This window comes from Carassius gibelio, chromosome A11 (genome assembly GCF_023724105.1).
Source record: "Carassius gibelio isolate Cgi1373 ecotype wild population from Czech Republic chromosome A11, carGib1.2-hapl.c, whole genome shotgun sequence".
Classification (NCBI taxonomy): domain Eukaryota; kingdom Metazoa; phylum Chordata; class Actinopteri; order Cypriniformes; family Cyprinidae; genus Carassius; species Carassius gibelio.
The window spans coordinates 5,091,839-5,105,894 of NC_068381.1; the positions used below are offsets into that span (position 1 = coordinate 5,091,839).

General features: G+C 36.4%; 1 protein-coding gene across 1 annotated transcript in view; it reads left to right on the forward strand.

The window, feature by feature from the left end:
* LOC128022108 (protein bassoon-like) overlaps positions 1 to 14,056 on the forward strand; it is a 67,242-nt gene that overhangs the window by 12,146 nt on the left and 41,040 nt on the right. The window contains exon 2 of the mRNA XM_052609356.1: positions 3,772 to 4,587. Coding sequence (XP_052465316.1) covers positions 3,772 to 4,587 — 816 coding nt within the window. The remainder of the gene's footprint in view (positions 1 to 3,771; positions 4,588 to 14,056) is intronic.

The following is a 14,056-nucleotide window of genomic DNA, read 5'->3' on the forward strand; positions in this document are numbered from 1 at the left end:
AAGTATCCCATACAATTGTTTATCAAGCCATATATTGATAATCTTATCTGCAGAAGCTCTAAAATCTCATTCACAATCATGTAGAGATTTAGAATTAACATCAGATTTGACAGAGATTTAAGATCAGAATTGGTTACTGGTCATTGGTTCTGACCATTAGTTCTCCAGACAAAGCTATTGTATATATGTGGTCATACAAATCACTTTAATGGAGTTTTTGTTACTCTTTTGGAGCTTGAAGAGCAAATACAAGAGCAGATTGGCACAGGTGACCCAAACCTGTTGTCTGTGTGCGTCGTTCTGTAATTACCCATTGTCTAATGGGTATTGAGTGTGTTTATCTGCTGTGTTTGAATGACAAGTGCAGACATGTCACACACAAAGAGTCTGCTGTCTCTGCTGCTGATATTTAAATCTGACTACTGCCCTGTCCTTCAATATGATTGACAAACATTTCTAGAGACATCATCACCAACTAGCACACACAAACACAAACACAAACAGGCTTATAGTTTGACCTGATGACCACCACACAAACCCTTGTTGGCAAGCTACATCCACACTGCAAAATCTCAGCAAAGAATCACTCAATATCCAAACAGCTGGTTGAATTCACAGACCGATGAACTGTGGGCATCAAAAGGGCACTGATTATTTTTCAGGCCTTTTAATATATTTACTGCGCTTAGATGAAAGGTTACAAATTTCTGTGTTCGAGTTAAATCCTTCAAGATTGTTTTGAGTTAATCATAAGAATAATGATTGCGTGTGACACGTCTGGCTTTGAGAAATCTGCTCATTATCTTTCTTCATAACCTAGAAGCTCTTGCAAGCGAGATCATTTACTTATAAACGTAATTTCTGGAACAGCCATTAAGCCATTATATTTCAGTAGTTCTTATTAGTTTTGTTAAACGGATTCATGTTAAAAAGATGAAAAGTACTGTGATGCAGATAATGGTTAATTGAAAACCGTTTGTACATATGTGTTCATGTGCAAATGCTATAGAGAAGATAAATGAGTCAGTACCGCAGTGCAATGACACATCAGATGGCAAAGCTGCAGTTCATTTTTAAAATGTATTATTTATTTTTGAGATCTATATATGCCAATGCCAATATTCAGAGTGTGATATTGGCATTATATTGTTACAATATCAACAATGTAAAAAAAAAAATCTGCAGAAAAATGGTTAATGTCCTGGCAGAAAATGACCAGTACAATTTCTGTAAAGTTTAGCTTATTATAGTTAGTTTTAACTATAATACTAAATTTAATATAGGTAGCTATTTAGATATAAGATATAAAGTGACTGATATACACTAATATTTTAATGTTCAGGCACAGAAAGATATTTTTTACTCTTATGCTTACCAAGGCAGAATTTATTTGATCAAAAATACAGTAATACTGTAAAATATTATTACAATTTAAAATAACGTATTTGTATTTTAACTTATCTAAAATATAATTTATTCCTGTGATGCGAAGCTGAATTTTCAACATCATTATTACATTATTACAGTCTTCAGAGTCACATGATCCTTCAGAAATCATTCTAAAATGCTCATTTGCCATTCAAAAAACCTTTCTTATTATTAACAAAGTTGAGAACCGTTGTGATTCTTAATATTTTTGTGGAAGCCAGCTGTTGGGGCAGCTGTGGCCTAATAGTTATAAAGAGTTAGACTCCGGGTGTGTGTTCACGGTGTGTGTTTGTGTGTTCACTACTGTGTGTGTGTACTTAGATGGGTTAAATGCAGAACACAAATTCCGAGTATGGGTCACCATACTTTGCCACACATCATTTCACATTCACATGTAAGCTTTTCGGTAGTTGTTTGCACATGGCTGTTTTGGTCAATAATGAGACACACTCTCATGATGTCAGTAGATGTTACATGAGCACTGATGTGGTATTGATAGGCATCAGTTATCACACCTGACCCAATGTGACAGCCATCTTATGTTACCCTGAGAGAGGTGTGTTTGCGTCTGTCACTTTCATACACACATTTACCTTGTCCAGAGAGAGATGTTTGTTTGTCTGTCCATGAGAAATAGAGAAAAATACATTTTAGAATATCAGAAGATTTTATTTAACTAGGTGGGAACATCATGATTCAGCAACAAGCTTTGGGAAATCTATGTACATAGATCTAGTACTATATATATATAAAATACATAATGGGATTCATTTGTGCCATTACATCACACAGATCAAAGTCTAAATGCCATTTCTTTAGATGCCAGGTGGCATCTGCAAACAAATCAACATAAATGTATTCTTAAATAAAGCTTACTTTTTCTTTCTTTCAGCTTGAGGCATCAACATCCTTCAGTGTTAAGTATTTACTTTATTGCTCTTTTGTTTATTACTCCACCTCTGGCACAATTTTGTATAAATATAATGCTGTTTTATCAGCAGCGATCACAGTCATGGGCCTCTAAGCTTTCGTAGAAGGCTGTTTAGCACACATTTATCTGAGTCCTCTCCTAGCTATAAACGTAAACCCTCCCAGAGTAACCAGTCTCATATCGTGTCAGTCGAGCTGTCAAATGCTAGAGTTTTGCATGATATGATTTGTCGGTCAGTTATAATAAATCCAGCATGTCAGCTTTCACGTCTCAACATGTCAGTCCCAAATATCGCATGAGCAGACAGACACTAGACAGGCTAATATACTCAACATCAAACCTCTCAAATGGATATAATCCATTCATGAAGTCAAATTTCCTGACTGGACGTCAGTTGAGCCTTTTGATCCTATTAGTGAATTGTCTGCAGCCGCATGTCACATTTCTGTCATCATGAAGTAATTGTGTTTGCTCTGTCAGTTAGGCAGTTAGTGCTGCTGATGCGGCCCCATTTCCTACTCCGGTGGTTAAATTAGTTACTACTTCGGCTACTATTTCCAACTGAAGTATTCGTTTTATACATATTAAGTATTACAGGTTGATTATAGCAAGTGTTTTCGTAAAACTTGCCACAGCTGATTTGTTCAGAGTGGTTTGTAGTGCATTTGTTGGTGGATGCTATGGTGTTCTAGGCGGTTGCTAACTAAAAAGGGCACATTCCAGTGCCCTGGTTGTGTTCCATTCTGTAATAGTCATTCCTTATTATTTTCACTCCCTGGTGCCCTGCAAAGATGTCTCTTGTGCTGTTTGGAACACAGTACATGTGATGTTCTGGTCCACCATCCTGGAGAGTTTAACTCCAACTCTAAATAAACATGCCTAAACCAGCTAATCAAGGTCTTCAGGGTTACTCAGAACTTCCAGGCAGGTTTAATGGAGTAGCTTGGATGTATACTCTGTAGAGTGGACCTTCAGGAAGCTTAACCAGCTAATCAAAGTCCCCAGGGTTTCCCAAATCTTCCATGCAGGTTTTTTTTTTTTTAGAAAAATGTAGCTAAACTCTTAAAGGTGGCCCTCAAGGGGCAAGATTGGGCATCCTGATCTTACTCATTCAAAGTGAGTCTCTGTTATTTTCTCCCACTCTGTTTTAGTCGACTCCTGGTGAAATTGTAAGACAACTATAAGAAGTAGAACAGGCCATGCATGAAAGTCAGAGACTTGGGGCTAGGGTTTATTTACATCCTTTTCAGAAACTACTAAATTTGCAAGCAAATTGATTGTATGTCTTCTAGACCACTTTCTCTCTCCATCATCTCCAACATTTTCGCCTTGACATTCTTCATTGTGTGAAATTAATGACAGATCTTTTGATCTAATTACATAGTCAGTAATTGGTTCATTGTCTTTCCCAGGTGCAAGAGTGGTTGTGTCTGAACTGTCAAATGCAGAGGGCATTGGGGATGGATATGGAGACGCCACGGTCGAAAAGCCAACAGCAGATCCACTCACCATCCCAGCCTAGCAAACCTCCACCTCAGACAGTATCCCAACCCACACAGCCCCCACAGACCCAGCCCCAGCCCCAAACCCAACCCCAACCCCAAACACATCCCCAACCTCAAACCCATTCCCAACCTCAAACTAAGACCCAGCCTCCCCCAGAAGCAAAGAAGCAGACTGTTCCTCAAGCTGTCCCTCAAAGCAAACCCCCTGCTCCAGGTGCCATTCCTCTTCCAGGCATGGCCAAAGCCCCATCCCAGCCTGATCTGTCCCGCTCAGGCCCTGGATTCCAGTCTCAGGGCCAGCGACAAGACCAGACCCGCAGCGCCGGAAGTTCCCCATCCCGTCAACCTCCTCCACCAGAACAGCCCTTCGGAAAACTCTTTGGTTTCGGTGCTTCACTCTTGAACCAGGCCACCAATTTGATGTCTGTGGATCCGATGCAAACTGCACCACCGGCCCAACAACCTTCCTCCCCCAAGCCCCCGCAGAAGCAGCCAGGACCTCCTGGGCCTAGTCCAGGTCCAGCAGCGGGTACTAGACCCACAGCCCAGCTAGGTCCACAACGGCAGGAAGTTCCTTCAAAGCCCAAAGTTTTCTGTCCACTGTGTAAGACTGAGCTAAACACTGGAGACCCAGCCAAGACCCCGAACTACAACCTCTGCACCCAGTGCCACACCCAAGTCTGCAACATGTGCGGCTTCAACCCCACACCTCACCTGACTGAGGTAAGATAAGTCCTTTTTAAATCTGGACGATTGTACATTTTTGAAGAGTCTAAACTTTTTAAGTCTCTGATGTCATTGTTACAAGCAGCTCAAGATCTAACTTTTTCTCGAGAATGGTTCTTTGACAGGTTTTTCAGAATTGTGTTTTGGCAGGTTTTCGTCTGAGACCATTTGCTTTTCACTATTAATTAAGTCGACAGCAATGCATTTCTAGTATGACCAACCAAGATAACTCCTCACCTTAGATTAAATTTTATCAACATTTTTTGTTATGTTGAATGATTCTGGGAAAGTGTCTATATCAGCATTGTGGTGCTTTACTTGATGTCAGACTCATTTTTAGTTCCTGCTGCTCTATTAAGTTTTTCTTATACGAATTGATTTAAAGATATTGCATGGCCAAGGGTTAGTTGAGGATTTGATATGGAGGCATATCATGATACAGTTCTCAGTTATCAAATCATTGATTACATAATAGGATATTGTACATAATATCCTAATAAGATGGTGAAATGGTACTTAAAGGGGGTAGATTATCTGTAACATTGTATAGTGATTGTATTATATGTAAATAATGTCTAGCTATATATAATATTTTATAAATAGTTTTCAGATACAGTAATGTATATTGCAAGGTGTCAGTTTGGCTTAATTATTAGAACCATTTTCTAATTTTTCATTAAAAAGGTCACTAAGACATTATATCTAAACTGATCTTCTCAATCAAAATGTGTATTCTGAAATGTTGCTAATATGGGACTGCTTAAGTAAAATTTTTTAATGAGAACATTTCTGATACTTGACGTGTTCACTTTATGGTGTTAGGTCAGTTTACAACAGTCTCTTCATAGAAATGTTTTCTTGGGAAAAATGAGCTTTTGTGTCACTTTCAAGATATATTTGAGAAGTTGTCAGATTTAGAAACAACCTTACCTTTAAGCTTCCAAAGAACTGTTGAAGTGAGTCAAAATTCTCAAAAGGGGAAATTCTGATCACAGTATGCATTTATTCAAATTTCAAGGATTTCAGATCTGCCAAAAATATTGGCACCCTTGGTAAATATGATCAAATAAGGCTGTGATTATTCTGCATTGTTAATCTTTTAGATTTTTTATAAAAAATAAAAAAAAAATCCCCAAAATGTATCCTTTCATTGGATAATAAAAATTAAAAACGGAGGGGAAATATCATTATGAAATTAATGTTTTTCTCAAATACTCTTTGGACACAATTATTGGCACCCCTAGAAATTCTTATGAGTAAAATATCTCTGAAGTATATTCCCATACATATTTCCAATTTTGAGCACTCCAGCATGATTATAAACATGAAATCATCCAGCTCCTGGCTATCTGTTTCACAGAAATATAAAGAGGAGGGAAAACAAAGGCCAAATTCCCTTAATCATCCATCACAATGGGAAAAACCAAAGAATATATTTCTGATGTGCAGCAAAAGATAATTGAGCTTCACAAATTGGTGAAGTGGCTTTAGGAAAAGAGCTAGAGCAGTGAAAATTCCCATTTCCACCATCAGGGCAATAATTAAGAATCTCCAATAAACATAAAATGTTATAAAACTGCCTGGAAGAGGATGTGTGTCTATGTCATCCAAATGCATTGTGAAAAGAAGAGTGTGAGTAGCTAAAGACTCTCCAAGGGTCACAGCTGGAGAATTGCAGAAAACAGTTGAGTCTCTGGTTCAGAAAACCTACTTCAACATGTTGGGAGGGTTAAAAGAAAACTTCTCCAAGCTCATTCAAAAACAAACTAAAGCATTTTCAGTTATCAGCAATGACTGGAACTTTAAATGGGAATGGCTTCTATGATCAGATGAAACAAAAAAAACAAGCTTTTTAGCAGCACACACTCAAGATGGGTTTGGTGAACACAGAGAAAAGAAGTTCCCCATGTGTACAATGAAATATACTGCTGAATTGTTGATGTTGTGGGCCTATATTTCTGCTGAAGGTCCTGGACATCTTGTTTAGATACATGGCATCATGGATTCTATCAAATACCAACAGATACAAAATCAGTAATTCTTATTATCCAATGAAAGGATACATTTTTGTGATTTTTTTAAATAAAAGATCTAAAGGATTAACAATGCAGATGAATTTTCACAGCCTTATTTAATCATATTTACCAAGGGTGCCAATATTTTTGGGCACGACTGTATATATCAGATGCTGATTGTTGCAAAAGTTGTTTGCAATGATAACAGTGCAGCTCTGAAAATGAAAGCAGATATTTGGGTGTATTTTCCAATAGCTTTATTGAAACCTTTATGTGGACCATATTTAGTGAATCTTTCCAGACCTTCATCTGTTTTCTAAGCATTCAGTCTGTGAAGAATGACTTTAGTCTGTAAGTATTTCTGAAAACTCTTTCACACTTTTATCACCTGTCCTGATATCTTTGAAGTCATTCACTACTGTTGAGCTGAAAGCCATCAAATGGCTCGGTGCCCCTCGGGTCAGCAGACCCTGAGCAGACAGATGGTTTCATTTCCTTCCAATAAAGTAACGATCCTCATGCAAATTATTCTCACTGATCGCTTTTAGGCTACTTAATTCAGAGGCCAGCTTAGTTGACCCTGCCCTGTTAGCTGTGCTGGAAAGTTCTGTCGTGACAGAAGGAAAAGCTGGGAGAGTTTTACACCAAGATAGCATAAGGATAAATATGCAAATCAGGCCTGACTGAATTATGGCAGTAATAACAAGCTTTCAGGAAAGTGCTGTTTTATGAACTCGCACAGTCTTTACATAGACACAGCTGTCATGTTTGAAGTCATCCCTACTGGAAAATCTTAAGAGAATATCATTGTCTATGTTATGATTTTAAGAGGATTAAAATGGTTGAAGTTAACTTAAAAGGGCATGTGCTACCTATCTTACTTTATAGTTTTAGATTAATGTTGACTTTTAATGTTGATGAAGGGAGCAGCTTCTTGTTTGTCTTATGATGCATGTCTCATCTGACCTTTTCTGCTGACTAGTTTGACCCATTGTGATACTTTTGTATAGGCTAATGTTAGAGGTTTACCTACTGTAGCCTAACTGATCTTAGATTGCCCTGTATGTTCTGCATTTTTGGTTTTGTAAATCTTAAATTTGATTGAACATAGTTTTTCTTATGTTTACTTTAACTTACGTATTTTTTTTTCTTGTTTTCAAGTACAAATATCTAAAAACGGCTAAATCAAATTAAATTAAGCGTATCTTTTCTTTTCTTTTTTTTTTTTTTTGAAAAATACATCAAAATTAAGTGAGTTTATGCTTAAAATAATGGAAGGAAAAAACAACTAGTTTGTGCACAACAATTAATTTTTTCACCCCATTGCCAGATATTTGTTCTTGTTTTAAGCTGAAATTTTACTCACTCAGTTTTGACATGTTTTTCAGAAAACAAGACTTAATCTAAGTCATTTTGCTTTTCAAGTAAGTGTATCTTGATTTAGGAATGTTTAGATCTTTGTACTGAAAAACAAGACAAGAATGCTTTGCAGTACAGCTAACCACTTTAGGCTTGTTAAAGATATTTTTGCAACATGGAATCTAGACTGATGTTCTGATATGTATAAAGTGAACACCTACATAGTGAGCTGCCTGCACATACCTATTCTCAGCTGAGCCAAACAGTAGGTACACTGCAAAAATCATTGTCTTATTCAAAGACTGTAGATGAAAAGCTCAGTTGAGATTAAAATGGACTGTTTCACCTAATGTTTGTGTATTCTATGTATTTTCTGAGCTAATAATTTGCCTGACCAAGACTTCTTCGATTTCTTTATAATATAGCCTCTTTCTGCTGGTTATGGATCTTTTTGTGTATATAGCAGTAAGTTGAGTGTATATATTGAACAAACACAGACTCTTGAAACTTCTCTCCAAAATGCATGATGAAGCCTCTAGAGTCCCCTTACAAAACCCTTGTCATATTTGCCACATATTTATTTATATCACCCAATGAAAACTAGGTCTGAATAATATGGGAGCAGCATGTGGCCTAGATGGCAAAAACACAGTTAGGGTGACAGACACTTGCAGCAACTGCAACACAACAAATATGCCCTAAATAAAACACCATAATTGGCATTACTTATTTTGAAGCCTGATACACAGATATATTTAAACGTCAGAAAGAATATCAACTATACTTTCATCACCTTTGTTGTGATTCATTGATATATATTTTTTAATTGAATAGAAAGTGCAAAATACTCATTTATATCTGAGATGATGAGTCACCTGGCTGAATTAAACATCTAACATGATGAGCTCATGTGGCAAAATGTTGGCACTTTAATATTTCAAACATTAATTGTAGAATTGTGCTCCTGTGGCTCAAGTGGTAGAGGGTTGTGGGTTTGGTTCCCAGGGAACACTAGCCTGACTACGTCAGACTTCCTACTTCCGCTCAATTTCATTTCGCTTCTGTACTCAGTCTGATACAGCGTCAGAGCTTTCTGTTTGCCACCGGTCTGGAAACAGCCGGGCCAATCAACGAACAGAGGACGGGCTGAGAGCCGTGACGTAGATGCGTAGATTAACTTCTCATAATCTGCAAAAGTCGTTTACAGCCATGTTCACTCCGGTATTTCGCTAGCATCATCATGCGTTTACAACAGGTTTACAGTGGAAGTTCAATCATAGATTTGAGTTCGATGCATGATGTCTGTGCTTCGATGCGGCTGTACAGGCGCATAACATACGTCATAACTAAATGTATCTAATTGGCTTACGGTAACCAATGATTTTAAACTTCAGAAAAGCGCCCCCTAGCGAGAGAGAAAACACTTCTCTATTATGCCATTCCAGACTCTGTCTACGAAGCAAAGTGAAGTAGCAGAGTCTGGTATTACCAGGCTAAGGGAACACATGCTAGGTAAAAATTGTTAGCCTGAATGCACTGTAAGTCGCTTTGGATAAAATTGTCTGCTAAGTGCATACATTTATTTTAAATGTAATTATTGTGTATTGCATGCTATCATATACTTTCAAGGCAGTATGTGTAAACTTCAGTAAGAAGTACACTAGTACTATATTGCACTAATTACTCAGATGAGTCATTGAATCACTTTTTTAATCATTTGAAAGAATCTATGTGATAAAATGACTCTTAAAGGCACTCCACGTCAGATAAATATTAGAATCATCTTTATTTGTTAGTGACAACTGGCTGATTTTGTCTGCGCTCTGGTGGGTTTGAGCTCAGATTGAGTTTGCAGTTTCACAGACCTTTTCAGAGCAAAACAGCTGCATGGGGAAAAGGTGGTGTGTATTTTTAAATCACAGACCTAGATATTCATAATGCATAATTTATCCTCACACTGTAGACTCTACTGCTTCATATTAATTTAGTTGAGATGCTTTTTTAAGATGTGTGACTGTGCATGCATGCCTGTTTTTCTTGGATGTGCCATCATGTGGAGACAAGAGAAAGAAGGCAGGAGTGCTTGTTCTGTGAATCAAGAATGCTTTTTGTGCAGTGTTCTTATAAAAATAAAAGGGTGAATATTACAAAACTTGTCAATAACATGTCATATTTCACTTCAATACCAAAAGGAAAGAAATAAGTGTATGAGCAATTATGAATATTGTATAATCTTGTGATTTATTTGTATTGCAACTATTCAAAAACACTTAATTATTTCATGTAAATTCCATATTCACAACGCATATTCACAGTTCTTTTTACAGTACGTTAGAAGGAAAATTGTACAGAGATGTAATGTTAAAATCTAAAAACATTAAGGCAAAAAAAAAAAAAAAACAGTTGCAATATGCACTTTAATATTTTCATATATACGACAGTGTACACTGTTTTATAATATAATTAATTATGTAATAATTTCAAAGTTTTAAGAATTTGTTATAATCATTTAACAAATGTATATATTTTTATAGCATAATTAATATAACTTATGATTTTGTACCCTCTCTACTTATTTATTTAGTCATATGGGTTATGTTCTTGTACATGCCACGCTATCTCACGGCCAATTCGTACGCATTTTACGAGGTGGCTTATTCGTACGAATTTGTACAACCTCACTAGTACGATTTTATACGATTTGTCTAAACCCCAGTGACGGTTAGGTTTAGGGGTGGGGTTAGGTGTAGGTCATTCGTACAAATTCATACGAATTGTGCAACTCGTAAAATACGTACGATTTGGCAACAATCATATGAATTTGTACGAGTGTGGTCGTACGAATTCGTACGATTAAGCCACCTTGTGAAAAATGTACAAATTGCCGTGAGATCGCATTGGTACAAGCTATTCATTGAAAACATTAAAAAACTCTTTATGCTAAATGTATTTTTAACCTCTTTCTTTCTTTCTTCTTTTTTCTTTCTTTCTTTCTTTCTTTCTTTCTTTCTTTCTTTCTTTCTTTCTTTCTTTCTTTCTTTCTTTCTTTCTCTCTTTCTCTCTTTCTTTCTTTCTTGTCATGTTGACATGTTTTTGTGACCCAAAAGCTCAATTTGCATATTTTTTCCTTTCCGTATGTCTTAGAATAAGATTGCTAGTGCACTTAGCCTGTCTGTCATTGATTTGATAGCCTGTGCCAGTGTCATGTATTTCCTCCAGAACTGAATGGTGTTTTGAGAATGTGTGTGCATCTATGTGTGAGATAGAGAGAAAGAGAGATTGTTTCTCATCAGCGTTTGCTTGAGATAGCCATGTTACGCTTCACTTGTTCTCTGAAATGCTCATTCCAGAGCTCTACTTCAAACACGACGCAGTCATCTATCCATTATTACCAACTCCAGCCTTTACTACCTCACTTCAGGAATTCTGTCCAAAACATCAAAGCACTCTGCAGATGCAGAATGAGATCTCTCGATTTTTCAGAGAAACCTGCTCTGAGATGACTCAGTCTGGGCTGTGAACTGGGGGATTTTAGCTGCTCATAAATTCATGCAACACTGATCTGAACTGCTGCATGTAGATATATGTGTGGCCCAGATGCTGCACTGCAACAATGATGGTTATAATAATTCTAAAAGACATTGTTGAGAAGGATAGTGTCTCTACTTCCAGTTTAAATAGGATGTGCTGGTGGGTGTTGTTGTAGTAGCAGTAGTAATGATAAAAATGAATCCAGGGAGCTCCCATCATGGCTGGTGTTGTGATTCATCAGCCTGCTGTGAGCTTGAGTTCTTACTCATGATAAAGGGGGGGAGGAAAGTGAATTTCATGTCATTTTGGGAGGATGTCATGATTTATTTAGTCTTGCGTGAAGGTCTGGAATTCATAGCAGCTTTCATTGGCCAAGGCCCGCCCATGAGGCCTTTGATTGACATGTCAAACAACCAATCACAGTTCATTTCGTTCATCATCATGTTTCGGGAATGGAAAGTCGCCACAATAACAGACTTGTGTAAAACTCTCTGACATATTTTAAAGATTCTATACCATGAACTTTAAATATTTCACAAAGTTTTGAAATAAGCGCTCATCGTCACAGTTGTATATACTATGTTTCTTCTTTTGTGAGGGGGTTTGGTGCCACGGCATCTTTTTTCCATGCGGAATATTAAAGAACGCGACACACACGTCTTGTGGAAATACTGTAGAATTCCAACCAATCTGATGATGACTTCAACACACCCGAAGTGTTTCCACTTTTGTGTGCCATATGCCTCAGACGTTTAGCTAACGGTCCGTGGGTGTGACGTCTGAGGCTGAAACTATGATTTATTTCACAGTGTGCTCATTGCTTGAAGTGGAAAGCCAGTCAACAAAAATATATTTGAAGAACGTTTAGCAAATCTTATTTCTGAAGGTTCTCTGATGTTTTTTGGACCCACTTTATATTAAGTGGCCTTAACTACTATGTACTTACATTTTAACTAATAATTTAGTACAATGTACCTATTGTGTACATACATGTTTTTACATTGTACTTATATTAAAAAAAAAACTACATGTAATTACATCTGTATTTAATTTCTGTAATTACATTTATAATTACACTGTTGACCCATACTTTACACCTTAACCCACCCTTAAACTTACCCATACCTCCAACCCTCTCCCTAACCTTACCCCCATCCCACCTCAATAGCAGCAAAAGTGTTTTACAATACAATATGAACACAATAAGTACATTGTACTTATTTCTTTATGTAAGTACATAGTAGTTAAGGCCATCTAATATAAAGTGGGACCGAGTTTTTTCTTAGTTTTGCAAATGGAAAAAAAATCAATTGTATAATTTTCTAATTTTGGGAACATTATTTTTAGTGTTCGCTAAACAATTTTACCAAGTTGAATCTCTAACTAAAAAGTTTCTGAATTAATGTTTTTGCGCTAACATTTTGTGAACATTATTCAATTACATAAATTATTTAGATTAGTAACATCACGCTTTTTGTGTTTTCATATTTCTGTAAACCAGATCTACATTTTAGGGTCAGCTTTGTGCATGTCCTCATGCTCCTATAAATAACTAAATAAATGTGATGTTGAAGTTGAAGCTCTTTCTCTCTGTAAATCTTGAAGAAGCTTATGTAAGTTTAGGATTTAGCTCTTCGTATTGCATTGAGTGGTTTGGCTTGTACATGTGTATATTAGTATGTAAGCACAGAGCTTTACATTACAAACACAGGCTTTGTTTAAAGTCATTATTATAAACATATTAGAGTCATATTTCATCATATTTCAAAGTAAGAAATTGTATTTAGCATTATATTTTCGCATTATATTGCATTCATTGGCTCACATTGTGTGCATTTTTGAAAAGCAGTACAACAAATACTTTTGTAGTGTACAGTATAAGTACTTTACAATTTAAATGTAAAAAGTAAGATTTTGTTGCATTATATTAATGTTTTTTTATTTTTATTGTCATATTGTAAAAAATACCAAACAATGCAAAATATCTTAATGGACCAAAAATAGCCTTTGCATTTCTTATGCAAAATACACTTTATTTATTTATTTTAATGCAGTAAAATATGGCTTTTGATCATTACTGGTATAACATTTTCTGAGCTCTTTTTGTGTAAGACAACATCGAGCTGCTCCCTGACTGTTCTTACTCATATATTTGATTACATCCATCCTAAAGACCCTCATCCTCTAGATTTCTGTGTGTGTGTTTGTGTGTGTCAAAGTGTGAGTGAACAACTGAGTTTAAAAAAAGGTAGGGTCTATCAATAATTCAGAAAGGGAGAGCAGATTATAAATAGTACATGATATGAGAGGCAGGGAGAAAGTTTGTATCCATGTGTCAAACAAAGTCTGTGAGAAAGTGTGTGTGTGTGTGTGTGTGTTTGCTTGCATTCAGGGGATATGATGTTTCGCCTATGTCAGGGATTTTCATTTAAGACACATGGTCAGTGTCATCAGATTAGATGTGTTGCTTTTTTAAGCATGTCACATTAGTGGAGTATATATTATATTCACAACAATAAGAATCAAGGTGACATTGCTTGCAGAGGATAATACCTGCTGTA